Genomic DNA, 26,499 nt, shown 5'->3' with positions numbered 1-26,499 from the left:
CCTTCTTACTTTATCATTTTGAAGTCTATTACACATACTGAAGGAGGGTAACACAGATAGAAATATGGAGCAGAACTATCTGAGACACACCGTATCTAGTTCATAGTAGCTTTTAATAATTCAGAGTTAGCCCTGAGTAAGGGGCAGTGTGCAGCTATGTTGCTGCAGCAGGGACTTGTAACTTTATGTGACAATTCTCTCCCTGGCTACCCCCTTGTTTTGAGGGGTGGAGGGACAGGTATCATCAAGTATGGCCCAATAGTAGTTTATTATCCTCTGCACAACAGCTCAGCTACACAGCCTAGTGTCCTCAGGGGGTCCAGTCAAGGCTCCACTTATTCTCTGCTCCCCATCCACTGGCATTGGAGGGGGGACTGTGGCGTCCCAAAGGCTGCTCTCTCCTTCCTGTACTGCTGAGGGTGCAGGGCAAACTTGTGCATGAGACAGCACTTCATTTTGCAGGATACATGAAGATCTGGTGACTCTTAAGGAGTTAAAATCAATTTGTTCTATTAATTGCCAGTGCTGAGCTCCATACAATCATCTACCTTTTTTAACATAAAATAATTTGAATGTAAACAGATTATTAAAAAAATTGCTTATTTTACCTGAGGTTGTCTTCACCACTTCAGTAGAATTTCTCAGTCCAATAAAAGAAAACTGGTAGAGCCTCCAAGATCTGGTGTCTCCTACTTCCACCGAACTGCGTTTCCACTGGTAAATAATTTCTTCCCTGGGGTAGCCATCTTCAAGACAATTCCAAATACAGCTTCATAATCTTTTTTTTTTATTTTAATTTAAAAATTTACTTTGTAGGAAACAGCTTCATTTTCTATTTATCCAGAAAAATATGGATCAACATAGTCAAGGGAGTGAGGGTAGGTTAGTTATCTTTCAATTCAATATTTTATTTATTTTCCAAAAGTGCATTTTTGAATGCCTCCTCTTCTTCCTCCCCCCCACCCCAGCTTGAGACATCTAGGACACAATCTGGCCCTTCTAAAGTCATGGTCAAATCTATAGCCTGATTTCAAAGACGTCAATCCACATGCCAACAATAGTCAGTGGAGTGACACCCATATGCAACAAGCATGACAAAGATCCAGATCACAACATCTATTAATAAAACCTAACTCTCATGGCAAGCATAATTAAGCATTATGAATATCTGTGTATTCTCCTCTATGCTATATGTCTCAGAGCACATAACGTTCTCAAGTATCATTATTATACTATATCTGTGAACATATACAATGTGTACACTTTTACAAAATAAATTCCAGATCCTCCCTGATCCAAATCCAATTGAAGACAACAGATTATGCTGATTTACCCTAGCTGAGAATCTGGCCCTGAGTATGTCAATGCAAATGAAGGTGGGATAGGTAATTTAGCACACTGCTTACAGCTTGAAAACTCCAGAGGACAGGAATGTTCATCCATTGGGAAGTTGTGCAACTGCAACTGACACTCAGCATCTATTGTCAACCTAAAGAGAAGAGATGACAAACGCTTAGTATCAAAATTTACAGCGCATGCCACAGTAATGTCTACTATTATAGCAAGATTCTTATTAACATGCCCCTAGCATACAAAATGTACAACACACATAAGCACTGTATACAATGGGTATAATTAAAACATGATGATGTATTTATTTGCCTATTCAAAGTGTAGGAATATATGATGGTTATTGCATGTATCTGAGCAGTGAATATTGTGTTTTTCTTTTTAATTACACTCCCTACCCACAATGCATCTATTCATCCCTTGCAAAAAAGAGAATGTGAAATGTGGCGTGTTTTAAAGGATTTATTGGAGTGAGTCTGAGACGGCAACATTATTTATGAGTAGCAATGCCATGAGTGAGTTATGCAAGTCATTTCAAATGGGTGCCAGCAAAACCTCTATATCATAGCTTGTCATTATATTTATATAGATGTATTTTATAAGAAAAAGTCTATTTTAGAAATGCTCTAGAGAGTTAAAAATAATCTCTATTTCACATTTGACCTCTTCAGCATTGCCAGTTGTACATATATCTCCACTATAGGGCATGCGCTGCATGGTACATGCATTGGAGGGAATTATTCAGTAGGAAAGAAGAGAAGTCTTTGAAAAGCAGTGGGAGCAAGGAGAGAGTAGCAGAACATAGTGCTACCACTAGACTCTTCTGTGAAAGCTGCAATTTCCATCCCACCCTTATGAAACCCGTGGTGATGGCATTCTCTGTTGGCTGGTGCATGTCCAAGAACCATTCTCCAAAGCCATATTGCACCCTGTCTCCTGCAGTCATGCTTTCTCTATCTCATGCTTTGATGATGATCAGAATGAAAGATGTAGGAGCCATCTGCCTTCCAGAGCAACTGAATCAGAAATGCACACTCTCCCCACAGCAATGATAGAGGAACCTATCCCAATGCCCTTGAAATCAATGGGAGTTTTGCCTGGGATGGAAATGGGAGCAGGGTTGGGCATTTAGTAATTATTTGCTGAGATTACTGCCTTTTTCTTCCTCTCACATTTCATCCCTCGACAATCCGACTTCAAGATCACCGGATATATACCAAGAAGGCAAAGCAATCTGCTCATCAGATAATGATATTCTTATCTCCAAATGATTTTTTCACTGGTGTCCTTGTTTAAAACTGTTTGAATTTACCACATGGTCCATAAATTCAGTGACAGTTTGGGTTTGTTTTCTGTTGTGGGGATGTTTTAATATCACTCACTAGCGTGAGTCCAGTTGGTTCTTTCAGGCTTGCAGAAAAGCTTAAGTCTGTGTTAGTAATTTTGCCGCAAGGGGCAAGGTTGGCTAGAACATAGTCACACAAATGCCAAGATTCTCACTATTTTCATTAGAAAATCACTTAAGATTTGTTAGGGAATATAGTTCTCATGAAAGCGAGTGACCACCAGTAGTGGCTAGAGCCCGGCATAATTCCAGCAAGCTTCAACACGCAAGCCTTTACCAATATACCATATTTTTGTCACTTCCAATACTCTTAATATGGGATCTCTCAAATTGTGTGCTCGATTTCTGAGGCACATTTTGGATGAGATGATCACATTTAGCTCAAGCTAAGGTTTATTATTAGAATTTGAATGTTACTGGCACTGATCATGATATTTAATAGAACTACTGACTACAAGTTAATGTCAGATCACTAAAGAGAGAAACTGAGTGTTTTGAGGAGAAAAGTAGTGAGGTCTGAAGAGAGAAGAGAGCATGGTTTGAGATATTAAGACCTATTTAACATTTCAAAAGCAGATGTAGGATGTGATTTATCAGACTGACTTTGATTCACGCTGGATTTAAATTCCAATCATTTTCTTATCTCTTCTTCAAAATGTGATGCATAATGAATGTAAAATAACTACAAAATAACTCTTGTAATTCAGACATTTCTTCCAACATCAAAAAAGATTCTTAAGCAAAGAAGAAAGAAAATTTTTAGTAACCTCTAAGAAACCAAAAGGGAGATATATGAATGGATAGATATGTACACTGTCCTAACAAAACTTTGATGAATATAAACTCAATAGGTTTTGGATCAGACTCTAAATGACTGATATTACCTCACCCATTTTGTCTGTATTTCCACAAGGATTTCCGGAAATTAAACATTTTTCACCTGGGAGCTTTATCCAGCTCCACCGACGTCAAAAGGAGCATGAAATGGACTTGAATGAGAACAGGAAACTTTGATGCAAATTGGTCATAAATACTGATTAATTCAATCAGTGATTTTAAAATCTTCTAATTTAATAGCTAGAAGAGAAAATTATAAGACTGGCAAAACAACTGGTAAGCAATAAATTGTAAACACAATGTTCTTCAGGGAGAAGATTGTGTTACCTTATATTGAATAGTTCCTTACTCCTCATGTAGTTCCATTTACTTTAGTGAGATTCCTTGTGGAATAGGATGTTAAAATCTGGATGAAAATGAGACACTTAAACTATGGCAATATCCAGCCTTCTAAATAGACAAAGTACAAATGATCTATGCATTTCACATTTTCCAGGACATTTTAAAATTACAATCAGGCAAGTTACGTTAAGTTATGCATTCCAGTTATGTTTAAACCTCTCCTATGATTAGAAATTTATAAGGTATTTTTTATTCACATTACAATTGCATAAAATGTACTTCTTTGCTTTTCCATGAGAAACCAAATTTAAATTCAAATGTAATACCTTAATGTATATAGCACTCTGCCATCATTCCAGATCCTGAGCATCCTATTGGGCGTTGTTATCCAATGAGCATCAGCCTTCTTGGAGTTTCGGAAAAACGTATCTGGTATCCAGATCTTCCCAACCATGTTACTGTTCAAACGGAGCACTTTTATCGTGCTGTTGAATTTCAGACGTCTGTCATACCAGGTTTGGGCGAAAAATATATCGATTGTATATTCCTGTTCATTAATCAGAAATAGTAGTGAAAAGATTGTGCATGGTAGGGTCAGAGTTGCACATTTAAAAGCATTTCTCTGAAAAACCTGAAAAAGTATTTGCAGTCACTATGAGAGGGATTGATGCTAAAGCTGGTTGAAAAACTTTGATAAATTTTGTGATTTTTATTTTCAAAAATAAGGTTTGATGCTGTTTTTTCCCATTATTCACCCAAAGCTAACTGATAGCTATTGGTTGTATCTTTTTCAAGTCAGTGTGTCCCTCCCACTCTCCAGCCAGTCTTAGTTGGGAGAGGTGTGTGTTTGATCAGTTTGGTAGGGGATACACAATCCCTAGGGTCCTGTGAGGAGGCATGGAAAGAAGGGGAAGGCTTAGCTAAGCTGGAACCTCCTCTTTCTCTTTCCCTGCCCTGGCACTCAGAATGCACATGGAGATCATGTCTGATCAGGGAGTGGAGTCAGTGGAAGGGAAAGATTTCTCTGCCTCCTCATGCCTCCCGTTGGCCAGTCTGTGGAAGGAAGGGAGACTTGATTGTCCCTTATGCTTGTCCCCTTGCTCCATATGAAGCTCTTAGGGAGTGCAGCAGCCATTCTGCAGCTCTTAGAGGTATAGTTTGAACTGTGTTTCAAAGAGGCTGTGGGTCTGGCCAGTCACTAGTTTGGGGCATGAGGAAAATATTTGTTTCATATGGCAAGACTGGCAAGGTGTTTTGCTCCTTCCTTGAAGCATCCTGGAGGTCCAATTCTAGGTTAGTTAGGAGAGAAATTTAAAAGCTTTATGTTAATAGTGACATTTGTAATTTTGTTACAATTTGCACTCCCTGTGAAGATCAAAGGGGCCAGCTATCACAGGTAAACGTAAGAGATCCAGTAGAAAACCGGCAGACCCTATCAGTGTGCAGACCTTAAGTCTTCCCTATCTAACTTTTCATGTACACGTTCATTCCACCTCATGGGGAGAGGGGGAAGAGGATTCAGAGGTGTACTGAATCCTAGGGATCAGGCTGAAGGGGGCCACCTCTAACTATGGGATATTTGACATCAGGTCATTTAAAACCATACTGGATCAAAGTAAATGTCTGGTATTTCTTGAGGAAGGCCTATTACCCTCCAAAATTAAAAGTTAATTAAATTGCAGATCCATCCTTCTACCTCTGTTTCATTCTACTGTGTGTCATGATCAATGTCTGTATTTCTATACCAAACAATGCCTCTAACACAAGTGTTATGAAGTACATATTACACAGGCTGTTTCTGGCTGTGAGATGACAAGAATACTAAAGTGTTGGTCCATCCTCACCCAAATTAACATGTTCTGGACTGGATCTTGCAAGCCCTTGTATGATTAAATAAGGGACCACAACGTGGTTGCACAAGTGTGAGCTAGTAACCATGTAATAATGTTATTAAGCACGCTCATACCGGTTTCTGATGTACGGAAAACCTCCACTTCCACCCACAACCATGCCCTACTCTTCTCCATGAGTTTGATATAATAAGACTTTTAAAATAAAATACATGCAGTGCAGTGTCAAAAATAATGGAAACATAATTGCACTGCAACTATAAAGGAATTAGTGCATACATCAAACCGAATATACTGATCATTAAAAGTGTAGCAAAGTGTTAAAAACAGTTACCTACCATATTGATAGCATTCACTGGACCGATGCTATTTACGTACATGTCAGTGTGAATTACTGTTGGTTTCACTGCAAGGAAAACAATAAGAATTGCTGATACAAATCAAGGTCAAAATCCACTACATAAAAATTACACATAAGGTTATTATTTTGGAGTGTCTATTTTGTGTGTGTTTGGGGGGTGGTAGGTGTGAGTGTGAGTGAGAGAGAGAAACACACATTTCCAAACAGCAAATACAGTAAAAAATAAATTTTACAGCAATATTTCTAGTTACTCAATAGACAAAGATACTTCAGCAGCAGACTCTGATCACACTTATACTGGTGTAAATGAGGAATAATTATGGGACTCAAAGGCAATACACTGACGTGAGTGAGATCAGAATGATGCTATGCCTATGTATTGTTGTCTGTATAGGGGACTTTGTTTCTCAAAAACAAATTTTATCAAATGCAACTCCTTGAGAAAACACACACTTTTTTCAGAGTCCTCTTACACTATGTTTCAGCACTCATTTCACATGATGGGACTCAATGCAACGTGACTGACATAGCCTGAAGTGATGTCTGCAGATAAACAAACATTTCATGAGCCCAAAACAACATTTGGGGCTTGCAAAACAGGAATGGAAAACAATTGTTAGACTAGTTTAGTTTGAAATATTGTTCTCCCACTTTGACCATATTAATTCCAGACACCCCTAACAAAAACAAAATCAATCTTCCCAGATTATTTTTATGGATGTTCCACTCCTTTTATTCCCTAAAGTCTGGGATTGGGAGAACAAGCCATACAAGTACTCTGGTTATGTGTGTTTCATTGGGAATTCCTCTGCTAATTTTACAATGTGTACATAAGTATTATCAGTGGGTGTTACCCACATAAATACTCATGTTAACTTTCTTTGTGGAGTATAGGTAAAAATTGTCGTTCTTGGTTTTAAACTTCTTCAGACTTGCTTGAGCTAGCCTATTTCATGGAGCTTCCTGCCCCCTATTTCCTTTTGTTTCTCTAGCCCATGACTTCTCTCTGTTCCTTTCCACAATCTCATTATTATTATACGAGACCCTTCACTTCTGTAGTTTTTATGATCTGGGATAGGCTTCATATGTTGCCTCACTTCTTTAACTACTCCATTGCTGTTCTAAGTTCATCTGAAAACTCATGAGTGAGAGCCTCAGTTGATGAAAATGGATATAAACCTTCAATGATGCTATTCTCATTACTTCATCTTAGGGTCTTCTAATCCATATCACTCCCTTTTTCTATACTCCTTTCTATCCTCTCCATCTGCTGCTATGTATTATTTGTAACTTTGTGACTGTATAATTTAACTATATAAAGCATTTAGTGATACTCACCAACATTTACAAAACTGAATGCCTAAACTTAAACTCCTAACTCCATGTTTAGGCACAAAATAGAAGTGGCTTGATTTTCAAAGTAGTTGAGTTTCTGGCTTCAGCAATTTCGATGGAATTTTTGGGTGCTCAGAACTATTGCAGATCAGGCCATTTAGGTGCCTTGATATGGATTTATCGGGCCATCCTTATACACAAGCCTCACTTACACATCTTGGCCAAAGTGTTTATGATAAATATTATAAAAAATGAAGTTATATTGTATTATATTTTGTCTTTATACCTTTTGTGTGGATTATGTTTCCAATACATATATTGCAATGTGAGGATTCTCTTCCTCCAGCCCCCATTTCAATTAAAAATAGGTTAGAAAACACACCTCCTATGTCAGGTCTCAGTTTATTGTCATATCCCTCCAGCAATCCATTTAAAATAAGGGTGACATCACTCTCGTGGACTTTGGGAGTCAAAACCCATGTTTTGTTGGATGTATAATCTTCATAGTCATCATCTCCCTTTTGGCTAGAACTGTGAGGGAAAGAAAATTGAAGAGCAAGAAAGTCTTGAAAAACCTGAATGTTGGAATTACATCCATATACAGCCCCTTTTGAAAACATGCTATATGAATAATCCTGTCCTAATAGCACTGCAGTACTTCACAAAGTATTACAAAATGTTGCCCATTTTATGACAGAGATATTGTAGTCAGGATGTTGCGTATTACCTAAGGTTAAAGCTCACTTTAGTGAACTTTCCTTTGGTATAATAGAGATCATGTCCTGTGTATTCTATGGTACATCAATGCTTCTGTCCTTTGAGACATCTGTTTCTTCTCCTCTTGACTCAGATGGGACATATTATAGAACACAAGAACATATAAAAAAAACCTCTTGTCGTCACTTAGTTTATGCAACACTCCAGTAGAATATCACTTTGAATGGACACCATGTACTTACATTATTTCCCTTTGAGATGAAAACTTGACATATCCTATTAATGACAGGACCCAATAATTACATGAATTCAGACAAACTGTCATGTAGCCTCACTGCACTATGATGAGCCTGAGTTTGTTGCGCAACTGGAAAGTTCAGCACAAATAGTTTGGGACTTGGTTTTCATTTTCACTTTTGCTCACCAGAGGCCAACGAAAAATAAAATAGAAAAAAAAATGCAGATTGGCTATCACCAAACTAGGACTCAAAGGAAATCCAGTAACCCAACCCTAATGCTATAGAAAGGGCAAGTCAGATGCTGAGAACTGTAAATCACAGCCTATGCTTTCTTCAAAATGCCTGGTTATAATACCAAATAAATTATGTTATACTTCGCTGGCACAATGTTAGCAGATACTATGCAAGCTCTTTCACACAGTTCTGCCAATGCTCCTCTATCCTGAGCTGCTGCAAGGTTCTTTCTATTCCATCCTTCAGATCGCTCTTGATTTGAGACTTTTATTGGTGCTGAAAACATGCTAAATTATATGGTGCAGTTGGGGTGTTCACAAATAGGAACTAAAAGGAGGTCATCACACTTTTTGCTTGAGAACACAGTCTCATATCCATAATGTGCAAATTATAGCCACACCTGTAAGAGCCACTAGTGGGGGAGGGGTAGAGGAACTCTATCTGCTGGATCATCAGCTATGCTGAACTCATTCTTGGAGAGGCAACCCTGGTGCAAATAAATGTGGCCACGGGATCCCCAGTGACTACTCTACTGGTCCAGAACTGCAGTGAGCTAAGAGCCCAATCTTTCATCCTTAGGTCACCATCTCTCTGCCTCTGGCCCACTCTGGAAAACCGTTCTGTAGAGGGAAGAAAGACTGGGTGGCAGTAAGCCAACTATGCTTACTCTATGCCACCGGGGGATTCCAGCAGCACAAATGAGATTTAAACAGGGCTGAAGATCTGGCTCAGTTTCTCTTCCCTTCCCCGTACAATATCATGGGAAGAAGCCTTAATGAAGCTGCTTGCTTTTCCCGGTCGAGATCATGCAAGGTTCTTAATGTCGGAGAGAAACTGAATGCCCTGCCCTTAAAGGGGATTTAAAGGCATTTGGCATCTCTCAGGAAGCAATGCAGGACTGGACCTCAGAGTGGAAGACAGGGCTATTTGGTGATGCCACCAGAACCAAACATTCCAAAGGAGATAAGGCTGGGACAAGGTCAGCACTGCCTTCCCTGTACAGAAGCTAGCACCCAGAAGCTGATACTGGAGGTAGTACATGCTATACCCTTTAAACATGTTCAGCGACACCATTGCTGCGTGCACTCCCCCAGGTAACCCTCCGTGATGCTTAGGCATCATGTGCCAGCAGCCACCAGCGGCCACATACTACATAACCCTCCTCCGCCCAGCCTCAGGGAGATGCACATAACTGAGCCTTTTCATGTTTATTGGCAATCGAAAGGACAATTTTTAATTGGCACTCTGCTGCATAACTCTGTTATGTAGAGACAAACTGGTATGGATAATTAAATTGGTGAGGGAAGCTGGTTTATTCAGCTGTCTGGAGTTGTCAAACATTTAATTGCAATTTAAAGGAACAAATCTCAGGCAATATACACCCTCCTGTATGGCACAAGAATCAATATAATCTATATTGCAAACACGGGATTGGATTATGTTTTTTAATCTGTATGAAATGCGTAGAAAACCCAAATTAATTTATCAAAGCCATGTGTCTTTGATGTAATCAATTAAAAGTTTTTTCAGAGATCCTTCTGAAGCAGAATTTTCTATTTCCTACATGAAAAAGAAACTCTAAATACAATATCTCTTCACTCACAAAACACATTTCTGAATACAAAGGAGATGAACAAGGTTTAAAACTTGAGCTGCTGATTACAATGGTTAGAATGACAGAGAGAATCAGCATTCTTATTTGGCCTAAAAGGATAAAACTGAAGACATAGTCCAGGAAAGACTTTACAGTCTGGATTCAGAGTTTTACATTCTCTGCTTCATATTGCTCTGATGACACAAAATTGCCATAAACCCAATTTAACTGACCAGTGAATCCAAGTTTATTACAGCTGTGTTGCATCATCAGATCAGTGCAAGGCAGCCAGAGTGAGATGGTGAATCTAGCTCCAGGTTGTCAGTGGACAATGAGTCTTCAGTAACTGTATCCTTGTCTGAACTAATAGTCATTCTTTTATGGGTAAAGCTAAGCAGAAGATTAGAACAAGTAGAAGTTTTTGTTTAAACTTGTTTATTTTTAATGTTACTCTTTGATGCCCTTCTTTTACATTCTTAGAATTTATATTTTTGATTAAGTGAATATAGTGTGACAAAGCTCTGTACTTATCTCCATGGGTCCCACGTTTCCTGGCAGATTTCGCTAGCCTCAGAGGCTCACTGTGACCCTCCTCGTAACCCTTCTCTCTCTAGAGACAAGGGTCACAGTCTACTGAGCCATTTTCATCATAAGCAAGCGAGGGAGGTAAGGAGAAGCTATCCTCCTTTGCACAGTCTCTGTTGTCTCCCAGTCTCAGTGATTAATCAGGGGGGTGGAAGGTGCTAAGGGGGGAGCCCAGGCCCGCCCTCTACTCCGTGCTCCAACCCAGTAACCCTAATAGTATCAGCTATGGTAGCTGACCTTTTAGAAACATGACACATACAATTCCCTGGGCTACTTCCCCACAGAGGCCCCCACTTCAAGCTCCACTTCATCCTTACCTCAGGGCCTCCTTCCTTGTGCCTGATATGATGTGTACTGCTCAGTCTCTCCAAAAGCACAACTTCCTCCCACATCTCCTGACAACCACACTCACCTGACTAACTGGAGGCTTTTAACTAATTTCAGCCAGTCCCTGATTGGCTTCAGGTGTCCTAATCAACCTAGCTGTCCTCCCTGCCTGCTGGAAAGTTTTTAATTGGCCCCAGGTGTCTTAACTGACCTGGAGCAGCTGCCATTTAACTTATCCTGGTACCATGGATTTGTTTAGCCTGGAGCTAACATATCTATCTCCCACTACTTTTCTATAGCCATCTGGCCTTGCCCCATCACAATAGATACATTTTAAAATATCCACATAAAAGCTGGTTTACACAAAGGCAAATATAACCTGGTAAATGTTGTCTGTGATTTAATAGCAGATTTTTTTTTAAAATGTATTTACTAGACAAACAGTGATGAAAGTTTAATATTGGGTGTGCTCTGGGTATATAAGAGAGCAGCTATTAAATCATGACCCTGACGCATGGGGCTGGTCATGCTCTGATCGATGCTGGATGCAAATCAGGGACAAACATGCCCCCCGCTGTAGATGTTAGTTTTATGATCAGAAAACTTGCTATGTAAAAATGGCATCTCCTCATAGAACAGAGTTGCATCTTGTGTCACTGAGAGCCAAAAATCAAGTTTTTGCTACCTTAGACAGGAAGCATTAATTTTTTCAGAGTCCACAGTTATAAGATAATGAGCTACAGTGCATCCTGCTCATACATCTACCAGAGAAACATTCATCAAAACCATGCCATTTCATGGATATAATACAGTTTGGCCCACCAGATATTGCTGGTGATGATGCACTAGCCAAAAGTTAGTGTTTCAGTCCTCAAGATACATTTTAAGGACTAATATGTAGAAATGAGTTCAGTCTTTTTACTTGTTAATTAAGCAAATGTGGTATAAAAATCCTACAAAGAACAATAAACCTGGGAACCCCATGATGCTATTTTTAGAGTGACTTTTCAGAATAGAGCCTGGCTTTAAATTGAATAAATTCTCGTATAGCAATATTTCCACAATCATATGAGTATTTATTTCAGAGATCTAAAGTACATGTCAAGGAGAATTTCTCTCCTAGCTCTAAAATGAGTTTGCTTCATTGTGTTTCTGTCTTATTTAAATAATGTATGACTTCCAACTTCTATCTCTAAAGATCATTGTAGGGGAAAAAAGAACAATTTTAACAGCTGTCTCTTGTTTATTCAATGTTGAGTAGAAATTACAAATTTGTAAAAATTCCCTTTGGCAGTACATGCAAAAAGAATGTTTAGAACTCTTTTTCCTTGTGTGTTTTATATATTTACAATCTATTGGTTTGAATTCTTTAATCTGTTTAAGATGAAAGTATGCGCAATACTGCTAATCTGTCAATTATATTTAGATATAAAGGACATATATGGCATTTTATAAGACCATGTCTATTACTTGATAGAAAAAGAAAATATAGTGCAGAGCCAAATGTATAAGGAAAATAAAAACTTTCAAAAGAGAAGAACTGGAACACAGTGGAGGATGCAACAGGAGTTAGAAAGCTAGAGGAGCAATAAGACTTCTTGAACTATCATGCATAGTTATTTATCTAATTAGGCTGGAAGCTCTTCTGGTCTGTGTTTGTACAGAGCCTAGCACAATGACCCAATTTTGATTGGAGCCTCTAGGTGCTAATGTAATACAACTATATTATTAACTATTCTGATATGCTCTTTTAAAAAATATTTAAGTAGAGAACATCTCCCCACAAAGCAATGTTTTCTGTTCCCAATTGACAGTTCCTGAGTGGTGATGAGCACCCATAGCTCTCGTTGACTTCATGGGGAGTTGCAAGTATTCAGCACCTGGCAGGATCAGGCCTAATAGTATTAAAGGATGGGAGAGTGTAGGACTTTTCAGATTTTTTTTTAAGAAGTCTACAGATAACTTTGTTGATTGGCAGCCCACTAGTACTAAAGATTCCATCTCATCCTTGATGATGAATTGCAGGAGCGGGACTGTGATCTGTTTGCTCTCTAGGGAGATGGTGTCTACTAAACCTTCATCAGCTGCCACTTCTGACCATTTTGAAATCCCAAACCTAAAAGGAAGTGAAAGGCTTCAGAAGTGATTAATGAAGGGACAGTCAGTCTGATACCTAATGAAAGTTATGTTCCTAAAGCCCCATTCATATTCTTAAAACCCTCTGAGCCCATATTATCAGAAACAGATTGGTCTATCTTCCAAGTGTTTTCAGGATCATGAAACAAAACTGGTAAAACTCTCCTATCGAGATTATTTGGAAACACTTAAGAAATTATCTTTTTTATCCTTATGAATACTAGAGGACTTCAGATGGAATATTCAAACAAGTAAGCAAATGTGCATTCCTATCTTGCTAATGTGCATTAAAGCATACTTTAAGAAATTAATTTTAGTCATTTTGACACAATGATATGCCCTCCTATCCTGTTAACAGCCTGGAAGAATAAAATAAACGAATTCAAGCCATTTTATTAGAGGGTATTTGTTCTATTATTTTGAGGTAGAACTTCCTGAGTTCTAATCCCTGCTGTAAGACAACTCCTTCTCTAGTAATGGACAAGCCACTTAATGTCTCTACCTCGGTTTTCCCATATGAAAAATCCAAATAGTAACGCCATCATAGGTCAGACTCTGATCTCCTAGCTTAATATTTAATAGTACTTCAATTTCAATGGGAGTACTTCTGCAGTAAAGTACTATTTAGTGTGACTAAAGGAGTTATAATCAGGCCCTTAGAAACTGATCCTGAAAACACATATGTTCCTATATAACCTGCCACGCTCGAAGAGTTACTTATGTGCATGTTTGCATGATTCTGTTTGCATTTCAGTGGAACTCCTCACTTGACTCAAGCTACTGACATGCATGTTTGCAAAGTACTTTGAAGATGAAAATTGCTAAGCACTAATTATTTATTAAATTAGATCAGAGAATGCATGAATTCAGATCCAAAGACATGTCATCTGGGGGTCACAACATAAGACTGGGAATCAGGAGATTTTAATTGTATTTATTTAGATGTATTTAAATGTGTCTGTCTAAAGCTCAAGGCACACACGGATGAGTCCACAAATGCATACAAAATTAAGAGTCAATTCCCAGTGTTGCAGATTTTGGACTTTGGGTAACATAGCCTTTTTTGTCTCAGCTTTCCCAACTCTAAAATGTGGATGGTAATACCAACCCTACCGCAGAGTGGACCTAGTAATTAATTTGCAATGTTCATTAAGCTCTTCAGACGGATGGCATTATAGAAGTGCAAGTCTTATTCAAGCTGTTAACTATTATGGGCCAGATCCTCAGGCCGTATGCTGATTTCATAGAATCATAGGGATAGACGAGACTGCAAGGATCATCTAGTCTAATCCCCTGCCAAGATACAGGATTTGTTGTGGCTAAACCATCCAAGACAGGTGGCTATCCAGCCTCCTTTTCAAAATCTCCAGTGAAGGAGCTACCACAACTTCCCTACCAAGTCTGGTCCATTGTCCTGCTCTTCTGACAGTTAGGAAGTTTTCCCTGAGATTTAATCTAAATCTGCTGTAAATGATGTAGTTTGAATCCATTACCTTTTGACCTGCACTCTGTTGGAAGAGAACAACTTTTCCTCCATCTCTTTTATGGCAGCTCTTCAAGTATTTGAAGACCACTATCATTTCCCCCCCTTAATCTCCTCTTTTCAAATTTAAACTTACCCAGTTCCTTCAGACTTTTCCCATGTGGCTTGCATTCTATCCCTTTGATCATCTTTGTCGCTTGCCTCTGGATCCTTTCCAGTTTCTCTACATGCATTGACCAAAATTGGACACACTACTCCAGCTGAGCCCTAACCAGTGCTGAGTACCATGGTACTATCATGTCCCATGACTTGCATGCTGCCAGGGTTCCCTCCCTACTCTGAGCTCTAGGGTGCAGACGTGGGGACCCGCATGAAATACCTCTAAGCTTATTTCTACCAGTTTAGGTTAAAAACTCCCCAAGGCACAAATTCTCTCTTGTATCTTGGATTAGGCAACACTGCCACCACCAAGTGATTTAGACAAACTCAGGAAAAGGACCACTTGGAGTTCCGGGTTTTTTTAGGACACTAAAAAAAACCCCAATCAGATGCTAAAAGAAACAGAACTTTATTATAAAGAAAAAAGGTAAAAGAAGCACCTCTGTAAAATTAGAATGGCAGATAATCTTACAGGGCAATCAGATTAAAAAACACAGAGGATTTCCCTCTGGGCCAAACTTTAAAGTTACAAAAAGAAAACCAGGAATACACCTTCCTCTCAGCACAGAGAAAAATCACAAACCAAAACAAAAATAAGCTCACGCATTCCCTTGATAATACTTACTAATTCTAATGGAGTTGGATTGCTTGCTTTCTTGATCTGTGTCCGGCAAGCACACAGAACAGACAGACCAAAACCTCCCCCTCCCCAGATTTGAAAGTATCTTGTCCCCTTATTGGTCCATTTGGTCAGGTGCCAGCCAGGTTACCTGAGCTTCTTAACTCTTTACAGGTAAAAGGATTTTGTGCCTCTGGCCAGGAGGGATTTTATAGTACTGTATACAGGAAGGTTGTTACCCTTCCCTTTATATTTATGACACATACTATGCCTCTATTAATGCAACCTAAAATTGCTTTTCCTTCTTTTACAACAGCATTGCGTTGCTGACTCATGTTGACATTGTGATCTACCACAACTTCTCAGCAGTGCTTCTCAGCAGTGCTGCTGCCAAGTCAGTTTTCCCTCATTCTGTATTTGTGCATTTGTTTTTTTTTCCATAAGTGTAGCATCTTACATTTGTCTTTGTTGAATTTCATTTTGTTTTCTATAGACCAGTTCTCCAATTTATCAGGGTCCCTCTGAATTTTAGCTCTATCTTCCAAAGTGTTGGCAACTCCCCCCCGTCCTCCCTCAGCTTTGTCTCATCTGCAAATTTGATCAGTGTGCTCTCTATGTCTACATCAGGTAACGCATTATAGAAGGTAAACAACACCGGACGGAGAACAGATCTCTGTGGAAGCCCACTTGAGATGTCATTCCATTATAGTTATTCTTTGTGGTGGTTTAACCAGTTATGTATCCACTTAATGGTAGTTCCTCCGAGCCTGCATTTCTCCAGCTTACTTATCGGAATGTCATGTGGGACGGTGTCAAAAGGTTTTGTGAAGTCCAGGTATATTATGTAGGTATATTACCTCATATGTTAGCTAATCTTGTTATCTGCTTGTAGAAAGTCTCATCCACTTCTGGTGGTCTACAAGAGACTCCCACCATAACATCACTACTATTCTTTTCCCTTTTTATCCTCATCCAGAGACTCTCAGTAGGTCTGTTGCTCACTTCCTCTTGGACCTCAGAGCAAGTGCATATATTCTTGACTTACAGCGCAACACCTCCTCCTTTTTTCCCCATACCTATCCTGCCAGAACAAGCTATATTCCTCCATGTTGGTACTCCAATCAGGGGAGTTGTCTCACAAAGTCTCTGTAATGCCAATTAGGTCATAGATTTCTTCATATACCATGACATCCAGTTCATCCTGCCAGTGGCGCTGGAATCTTTTTAATAGTGGGGGTGCTGAAAGCCAGCTCCCTCACCCCTGTCAGTGCCCCCCTCCCCACAGCTGGGGCCAGACAGGGGTACTGGGGCAAAGTCTGGGGATGGGCATGGGGTCAGAAGTGGAGCCATGCAGCCAGAACCCCATGTACAGAGCCAGCAGCAGAGCCGCAGCTGCGGGGCCAGCAGCCGGAACAGAGCCCTGGGAGTAGGACCATGGGCTTGGAGCCCTGGGTGTGCAGCCAGTGGCTGGGAAGCAGGTCCGTCAGCTGGGACCCAAGCCCAGGTGCAGGGCCAGGAGCAGAGTCCCAGGAGCAGGGCCCCAGGCACAGACCAGCAGCTGGGGAGCAGGGCCGGCGGCTGGGACCCAAGCCGCAGTCTGGGGAGTGGAGGCCTGGGTACGGGGCTAGCAACCCCACATAAAACGTGGGGGTGCTGCAGCACTCCCTGCACCCCTAGTTCCTGCGCCTACGCATCCTGCTTGTAATACCAGCTGAGGATCCAGTCCTCTATATTTATTGCAATACCAACTGTTCACAGTGATCTGGTGATCACTATTCTCGGGAGGGCAAATGTAGTCTCTATATTCCTAGTTATGAAGCCTTTTGATGGTATAGATGGTTCTCTTGTGCAACCAGATGAGGTTTGCAGCCTTTAACTAGAACAAAGCCCAATTCCATTGACATGTTCTCTTCCTCAGTGCATAAGAGTGGAGGATAGCAGGGTTAAAGGATCATCCCTTCCAAGTATCCTGCTCCCATGGTGCAATTGTGTTGGTGCTATGGGGAGTTACTTCATTTAGTCAGTGGACTGATGCAGCCTGTGCAGAGCAGCTCCACAGCTCTTGGGAGAGGATACTTTCCTCCTCCTCTTCTCTGGGCTGTCTAGGGAGACACCCATAGTGCAACCCACTACTAACAGACATGGCCAGTGTGCTCATATGCTACTCTTTAAATATGAGGAATGGAAATGCACATCTTCATTGTGTATCTGCTCCCGCTCCTAATGAAAGCAATAGATATTTCCCCACTACCATAAATGAGGTTAAAGTACAAGAAGTGACCTCAAAAATGACATTTCAGTGTCTTAAATATATTCTCCCTTAGAGATTTTGTAGTTGAGTTTGTTTGGTTCACAATTCAACATAACAGGCCTAATTATCTATTCCTATACTATCATGATTTATTTAGTTTCTTATACAATGCCCATCATTACACTTTACACTTTTTGATTGCCTCTTTGCTAGCCCTCACTTAACCCATGACCATTCAGGTTTCTGTTTGCAAAGAGTAATGTATGTAGCTGGCAGTTTCCTCAAGGGGAGATCAACTCCTGTTTGAAGTTTATTTGGAGTAACTCTAATCAAGTCAAAATTATCCAAATCAGAGACAAATTAGTGTAATTGAGAGATGAATCAGACATACAATTTTTTGGCCAGCTACACCTAGCATGTGAAAATCAAGCTGCACTCTCTGATTTCTATATTATCATGATCAACAATAGTAGTTTTGGAATCTAAATCTAGGGACAGATTGTTAACCACATACTTCTACTGGTGATCAATTAATCACGCAGGTAATCCCACTGAAGTTATGCAAGCAACTCTTAACTGATGGGAGTAAAAGGTTCACAATCTGGCATTTAGCAAACAAGTTGGTTGGTGTTTCAGGAGGTAGAATGGAACGCCACTCACTTTTCTCTAGCTGTAATGGCCCACACATAGCCTCAACATTCAGACCTGGGGCCAGATACTCAGCTGGTGTAAATCTGCATAACTTCCACACACACAATCATAGAACTGGAAGAGAACTCGAGAGGTCATCTAGTCCAGTCCCCTGCACTCATGGCAGGACTAAGTATTATCTAGACCAGGAATCACCAACCAGTATATAGTGAACAAGTAGTCCATTCTGGAGCCTCTGACAGTCAACTGTAATCTCTGGCCACTAAAAATCCAGTGGCACAGTGGGGCTAAGGCAGGCTCCCTGCCTGCCCCGGCCATGCACTGCTCCTGAAATCTGCCAGCATGTCCCTGTGGCCCCTGAGAGAGGAGTGGGGGTGGGGAGGAGGTCTCTGCACTCCACTCCTGCCTGTCTTCAGCTGAGATATAATGATTTAGATCAGCTGTAGATCTGTCCCTTGATTCTTTGGCCATGTCAAAGTTTTCCATTAAAATAAACTTCAAACAGGAGTTGATCTCCCCTTGAGAAAACTGTCAGCTACATGCATTACTTTTTGCAAACAGAAATCTGAGTGGTCATGTTGTGCCTGAACAAAAAAACAGAATCAGTCCTGGACAGTCACCGACTAATTAGTTCAAATCTACTAGAATATATTTTGTTTGGTTGGTGGTGGCTGTTGTTTGTTCACAATCTAATCTTTTATACCAAACAGGCCATAAAAGCCATAGAACCTGAAGCAGGCAGTTAATCTACTCACACATATAGTAAATCTTCCACTAAAAGCACTGCTGTTTTCTCTCTCACACTGAAGGATTGCTGTCTTCCTTCATAATACTGTTTAACTTAATGAATGCAAGTAAACACAGTCAAGCTAAACTCATTCTCTGATACGTTAAAAAAAATTATCCCAATCTGTCTTTCATACATTATTCATAATGATAATGTGCTCATTCAGAGGGAAGGACATTTTCCAAGTTCCCATTGCAGATACAGTAAGGCATGAGACACTGTGGAGACTGGAGTATTTGCAAGAGTTTACAGTATCTCTGGAGATATAGCCACATTTGTATCATTTCTGGTTGATTGCAGATCATATTCTATGTAAATCTAACTCAATTAAAATGAAATATATGTTTACATAAAATCATGGGTCAAAAATTCTATCTTTCTATCTTAGGTACATAGATAGTCACCACTGCCCCATTGAGTCCCCCACAATCTTTAAGTCTTAGGCTAGTGCTTTAACCACGGGACAATGTTTCCTGCACTACCCTAATTCTTTATTATTATTATTACCAACACTATTTCTACAGTCCTGTCTTGAGGCTCCAACCCAGTTGTCGTTTGGAACTATACAGTCATGTAACAAAAAGATGATCCCTGTCCCAAAGGGCTAACTCAGTACGTAGCTCCATCGAAATCAATGGAACTACTTGCAGAATACAGACAGGCCAATGGTCAAAACTTTTGAAGGTGTAGTAATGTTAGTCTTGGGTGTGATTTTTTTACAGCATTTTTATTCTGACAAAAGCCACAAGGTAGAAGCAGTTAAACCTGCAAAAAAAGTGCTTTCACCAGCATAGCTTTTTCCTCCTGGTACAAGCTGTGTCCATATAAGAAGAGTTTGCTGGTAAACCTATATAGCATTTAGGTACTAATGATTGTCAGTAAAGGTATCATAGTCTGTCTGCAAATGAGACCTATTTAGGCAGCAACATGGAAGGGTATATTGAAGTGGCTGATCTGATTTACAACTCGAGTACTCCAGTTTTACCGTGGTATAATTCTCTTGAAATAAAAATCAGATCCCCCAAAACACAGTATATGTATTTTTTCTAATTCTCCCCCCTTTAGAAGGGGGGAGAATTAGAAAAAATTATGAATTAGAATTAGAATTAGAAAAAATTATGAATCTGTGAATGGCTTTTTTATTATTGTTTGGTCTGTGATCACATTCACCACATAAGCATGTGACATCCTGCAATTACAACACATTACATTACACACAACAAACACTGTCGTTCCTTTATTCCATGAATTTTTAACCAACACAGTTACATACTTCAATCAGTCATGCTAGCATAGAAATCGATTAATCTTTCCAGAAGCAACTAGCTAATTCCCAAGGTAACACACATTCATATGACACCCGCATTGTTTCTTCTCAGAAAAGCAGGATATGAACTTAAAAACAAACAAGCCATTACTGTCTCGGCGGAAGAAAAATGTTCTCACAAATCTTTTAAATCTAACAACTGATTATTGGGAAAGAAGTTAATGTCTGTTCCTTTATTGCTGCTACCAAGATAAAAGGGTGATGAGCAAATTGGTTCATAAAATCCTAAAATCATAAAAATTTAAGAGGGAAAAGATGGTGCATATAGTTCAACATCTCTGCCAAAGTACAACTGTTCTCAATGGTATATTTTCCAGGGATATGACACCCAGTGAGCAACGTGTCATAGTCTGAACCATTCAAATCATTTCAATATCCAACAAAAATATTATTGAACTTTGCAGATTTATAATTAAATAATCAGATTGAAACTCAAGATGTCTAACAGTAGTAAATGCTGTTGAAACAGACAAAAGATAAATTAGTAGAGTTCCCCCAATTGTAATTCAATGCAAAGAACTATGAACAATTGTCAGAAGAAAATGCTAAGGGAAACAAACAATTGGGGAATTTCTGTCTTATTTGTCTGTCTATATATCTTGTCTGTCTAATTGTGTTCACCAGCTGTTAGCTGGTCCTGTCATTGCTCTTTCTTCAGATATGGATATTCACAACAAGCCTCAAACTGTTTCACTTCATTTAAACATTTATATGATTATAGCATATGAAGCAATCCTTGATTTAATTTTGTTGACTACTACAAGATTTATTACATTTAACATTGCAATTTTACCATAGTCTGCAGGGATCTTTAAGCAGCCACACTGTATTTCCTTGATATTGCTTGTCCTCATCTGAATTAATACATTCAGACTTTTAAGAAAGTCACGTTCAAGAGTAAGAAATTAAACTTCAGAGTTACACATATAACTGGGGTTGTTCTGTTAGATATGGATTTTATTTGGCTCCTAAATATGATTTATCTCCTAATGTTAAAAGACAGAAAGAGCTTTTCGTCAAATCACTGAACTAGTAAATAATGTGACTCTTCTGGATTAAGACAGTATTGATAACCTGAGGTGTTCAAAAATTATAAAGTGTGCCCTCAAAAACTCATAAGATTGACTTAAAATGCATGAGACTTCCAAAATATATTTGGTGTTTTTTTTTTTTAATTTACCTTCCAGTTTTCAAGCTTTTGAGGCACACATTGTCAAGCTCTTCTCTATCATGAAGATTATAGCTTTTCATTACCATGAAGATTATAAACTCACTTATGACTCATGATTTATGTCATCCTATGGCTTGAGACACAGGAGCTTTAAATAGAAAACAACAACAAATATTGCAAGACTCACAATTTAATAATAGATACATAGATTCTAAGACCAGAAGGTGCCATGGTGATCATCTAGCCTGAAGTCCTGTATAACACAGGCCATAGAACTTCCCCTAAATAATTCCTTGAGAATATCTTTTTTTTCCTTTTAAACCCTATCTTGATTTAAAAATGATCAGTGATGGAGAATCCACCACCACCCATAGTAAATTGTTCCAGTGGTTAATTACTCTCTGTTAAAAATGTATACCTTATTTCCAGTCTGAGAACAGCAACATTATTTACAATGAAATGGGGCTCAAACCCACAAAAATCACTGAATAATCTTCCTGAAACTAAAGAGAGTTAGAGGAACCCAGAGGGGTATTTCTAGCAGAAGACGCTTAAATCAAGGAAGGAGCCTGGAAGCCTCTTCAGAGATGGGTCCTGGATTTCAAATATGCAAGGGTCATGATTAAGACAGCTTTGCTTGGTTACAGTGAGTATCCCTATGGTTTTCTCCTGAATATGGCAATGTCTGTCAACTCACAACTATAAAGATAGATCATGCTTTGGGTTCTACATGTCTTTTGACAGTCATTCAGCCTCACTGGCACTAATCAGCGATCTCTAGCCCAACACCACTGTTAAATCTCTTCAGTGACTCCTGCTAAAATATTGCATGACATTCAAGACTTTATTAGTCACTATAAAGCTGTTACTCACAAAGGACTGGTTTATCTTTCAGTCATTCTGTGTCCACCCCCAAGACATTCTTTCAGATAAGCAACTTCTTCTTAACCACATGATAAATGTAAGTCCCTCAGTAGCTGGGATTTAACCAGCTATGCTCCACATATGTGGATTCAAATGAGGTTCAAAATGCAGAATTCAGTTTTGTTTGCTTTTTATAATAGTTCCTGGGATTACTTTTTATTAATCCCCTTGGGAACACATGTGAAAAGTGTTGTGTCAATACATATTGCATTTTATTGTAAGCTGTGGTTTGTTGTGTATTCATTGAGATGGAAAGGAGACATAAAGAGACGAATGGCTCAAAGGATTGCACTGGGCTTTGGTGCCTTTCATATCTATGCCATTGGTTCAACTCTAGTCCAGACTGGTAGTGACTGAAAGTAATGACTGATAGTGAAATGTGCTGGTGGCTTCTGGCCAGTTCCTCAGTTGTCACCACATTACTGGGAATGGACACCACTGTTGGCAATCTCAGCAGAGAGGTCAAAGGTTAAATGGGAACATAGCATGAAATGCAGCATCCCACCCAAAAGAGGCATCAGCAGCAGAAAGCTGAGGTGCACTGGTTGAGGGAGTTGATGCTGAGGACTGTGATAAATAAAGGGCTTTTAATCTCCAGTTCTGTCAAGATGAACTTATAGATGTAGTCAACGTTGAATTATCTTGCAATGCAGGACTCTCTGACAGAGCTGCTTCAATAAAAGCTATGCTAGCAGGTCAGAAATGTTTACAGCATGTAGGGAATGGAGTATCTACGAGGAGAGGTTTAAATATTCAGTGAGCTGCAAAAACAGTTGTACCTTTACAGAATCTGATGGATTTGTAAAAGTGAACAAGTGATTCATACAAGCACCCACAATATCAGATGATTATTTCAACTTATCATAGGTATTCAAACTGAGCTGAATATTTTATAAGAAAGTTTTCTCATATTCTATTTCCTGGAAATTATATAAGCTACCCACCTTCCTCATTTTTTCTTTTTTGTCTTGTTTTTCTAATGTGCTTATCTAAGCGGCAAAAACACAAGAGCAATATGTCACCAGATTTGATTCCCATTTGGCCAGAAAAAGGAAGAATAGACTCATAGAGTTTAAAGCCAGACAGGGCCACTAGATCATCTAGTCTGAGCTCCTGGATATCACAGGCCACCACTATCACCCTTCACCCGCACACTAAACCCAACAACCAAATAGAGATAGTGTATGGAATGTATGTATGTAAGGAAATGAACAAGAGGAGAAATAAGTGTTGGTAACCTTTTCACTCTAAATTCTTACTTTATTCCAAATTGTTTGCCTATTCCTAAGCATACAGTCATGACCCTAAGAAAATTATGATCCTCAAATGGGTATTTCCAGTTTTTGAGCTCAACATTTTCAGAAGTGGTGTTTAATTTTGAATGCCCCTAATTCTGTGTGCCAAATTGAAGATACCTTCAGCCTGACTGTCATAGTTCCCATTGCTGAGCTTTCATGGTGTGACATTTTGAGGATCATCCAGATCAGGAATGGGTTCTGTCACCACCTGCCCTGTAACCTTGGGGTGCATTAATACTGTGTTTCTGTGGCTCAGATCCCTGACACCCCTAGCCTGTCCACAAGCACAAGGTATCATCCTGGCTTCCACCAACCTAGTTATTCCTTGCAGGGTGACACAAACAGCCCTTCTGGTCCTGAGTCTCCCCAAATCCATCCTTCCTGAGTTCTTCCCTACCAGACACTTGGACTTTTCTCCTCTGGTTCATCATCACCAAAGTCGTGAAACCAGTCACCCAAATACTAGCTTACTCTGTCCCCTAACTCCACACAGTTTGCACAAAAGAGACCTGCTTGGGGTAAAAATAAATTTAATAGAAAAATCACAGATTCAACTATGAACTAGTAAGGGAAAGCAAGCATATACAAGTTACCCAGAAAATAAATATAATGACGAAACCTCAGGCTTTATATTTCCATATTAGATAAAATCCTTTTTCTAATACAAACTACCTATCGCCTTTGAACAATTTCCCAGTGGACCCCCAACCATAGGGGGATCCAGCAAGGCTAAAAGTTTCAGTGCACACATTTGGGCTCGGGCTGGAGCCCAGGCTTGGAAATCTGACCAGGCCATGGGGATCTCAAAGCCCAGGCTCCAGCCCAAGCCCAAATGTCTACATTGGAATTTTTAGCCCTATAGCCCAAGTCCGATGAGCCCTTATCAATTAACGCAGGCTGGGACACTCAGTGGCATGGGTTTTTTATTGCAGCGTAGACATACTCAAACATGCCTCATTCCAAGCCCTGGCCTATGACTCTTCCTAGGATAATCACTACTTGTTGCATAGACTCTAATCAAACATTCTTTCATGTTTAGAATCTCATTTTGGGGCTATAAATGTGATGTTTAAAATGAGTAAAACTAAAAAAGTAATCTAAATATTAAAATGTAAATGCCTTATGTGTGTGAATTTCATACATTCTCATCTTCCATGCCTCACGGGCTGGCAATATTGACCAGAGTATAGGTTATTGAAATGGGACTCAGGAGACCTGTGTGCTTATCCTGGCTCTTCCATTTATTTGCTGTTTTATAACACATTGTGATCTGTGGATGACAAGCACTGTGATAATTATTATAAATTATTGGAAGGACAGTTGAGAAGGAAAAATCTTCCTTGTCCTGCTGATTTCACAATGGATCAGTTACCCAAGTTGTTTAGCCAAATACATAGGTGCTGAGGTTTTCTTTTCCCCTGGGGTGCTCCATCCCCAGTCTGCCCTGAGGCCCCACCCCCCACTCCACCCCCTCTCCTGACACCTAAGAACCCTGTGAGGTATGTGGTAAGAGGTTCAGTTATTGGCAGGTTAACAAAAACAGTTTTCCATAGAAGGAAAAAAGACTTTCTGCATATTCTGTGTAAAGCAATGTTCTTTAAAAAAGTCTTATAAACTGAGGATTATTTATATTTCTTGGGTGCTATCATGATAGTTGACTGAACCAGGTAACACAGTCCAAACTGGAATGATAGTAGAATGCAAACATAGGACCCAGGGGCTAGCCCTACACAAAGATCACATAGCAGTCAGAGGAGACAAGGTCTCCTCATCTCCTTACATGGTTGCATTTGTGTGTTCCCATTGTGGCTTGGGTGCAAGGGGAAGAGAGCAGGGGCTGCACACCCAGCACTCCCTCCATGGGAAAGTGAACTGGTCGGGATGGAACCAAGACTATAGCCTCCTTATACACTGGACAGTGAAGCTGGCCATATACAAGGAGGGAAGCACCTTTAAAAGGGAAGTAGTAACTTACTTCAGAGCACAGGAATAATTGTCTGTAAGTATGAATCACAATTCCATCCCAGTGCTCCTCCTTGGGTGTTGCTCCTACATGACATCTCATACTGAAGCCTGAGCCTAAAAGCTCAAGCAAGCTCCAGATGAGAAAGGATCCTGAGGTATGATTTAAAAAGCAGTGCAGAGAGGGCTTGTTTGTTTATTTTTGTCTCATTTCTTGTTCCTTTCAGCTCATGGGAGGATTTTGATTAAAATACTTCTCTCAAGAAGGATGTTTTGAGGAGGGATCTGAATGAAGAGAGAAGGCTGTTTGGTGCATCATGATGCGCTTATTAAGTCATCATGATGTTAACTCATTCACAAAAGTCCAAATGAACTAAGGCTGAGCTATTTGAATTCTTTTTTAAAATACATTTGATTTCACAACATTTTGAATACACAGTATGTAGTAACTCATGTGTGCCTATAAACCAATTTATATCATATACGGAATGGCCTTGTTTGCACTCATGTTTAAGGAAACAGAATGTGCAGAGGCGGATGTGGAGTTTAGTCCTGATCACAATGATGATGTGTGATACTTTAAGACGACAAATGGTATTTAACTGGCTTTGTGTT

General features: G+C 39.6%; 1 protein-coding gene across 2 annotated transcripts in view; it reads right to left on the bottom strand.

Moving 5' to 3' along the window:
* The window catches only part of GABRG2 (gamma-aminobutyric acid type A receptor subunit gamma2), a 107,349-nt gene that overhangs the window by 65,433 nt on the left and 15,417 nt on the right, over positions 1–26,499 (bottom strand). For both annotated transcript variants that reach the window (XM_073355912.1, XM_073355913.1), the window contains exons 2-6: positions 7,803–7,951; positions 6,063–6,130; positions 4,201–4,421; positions 1,407–1,489; positions 609–746 (exon numbers count right to left, since the gene is read on the bottom strand). In XM_073355912.1, coding sequence (XP_073212013.1) covers positions 609–746; positions 1,407–1,489; positions 4,201–4,421; positions 6,063–6,130; positions 7,803–7,951 — 659 coding nt within the window. The remainder of the gene's footprint in view (positions 1–608; positions 747–1,406; positions 1,490–4,200; positions 4,422–6,062; positions 6,131–7,802; positions 7,952–26,499) is intronic.

Source organism: Lepidochelys kempii, chromosome 8 (assembly GCF_965140265.1).
Source record: "Lepidochelys kempii isolate rLepKem1 chromosome 8, rLepKem1.hap2, whole genome shotgun sequence".
Taxonomy (NCBI): Eukaryota; Metazoa; Chordata; order Testudines; family Cheloniidae; genus Lepidochelys; species Lepidochelys kempii.
The sequence above is the reverse complement of the archived record's forward strand: the minus strand, read 5'-3'. Positions and strand labels throughout refer to the sequence as shown.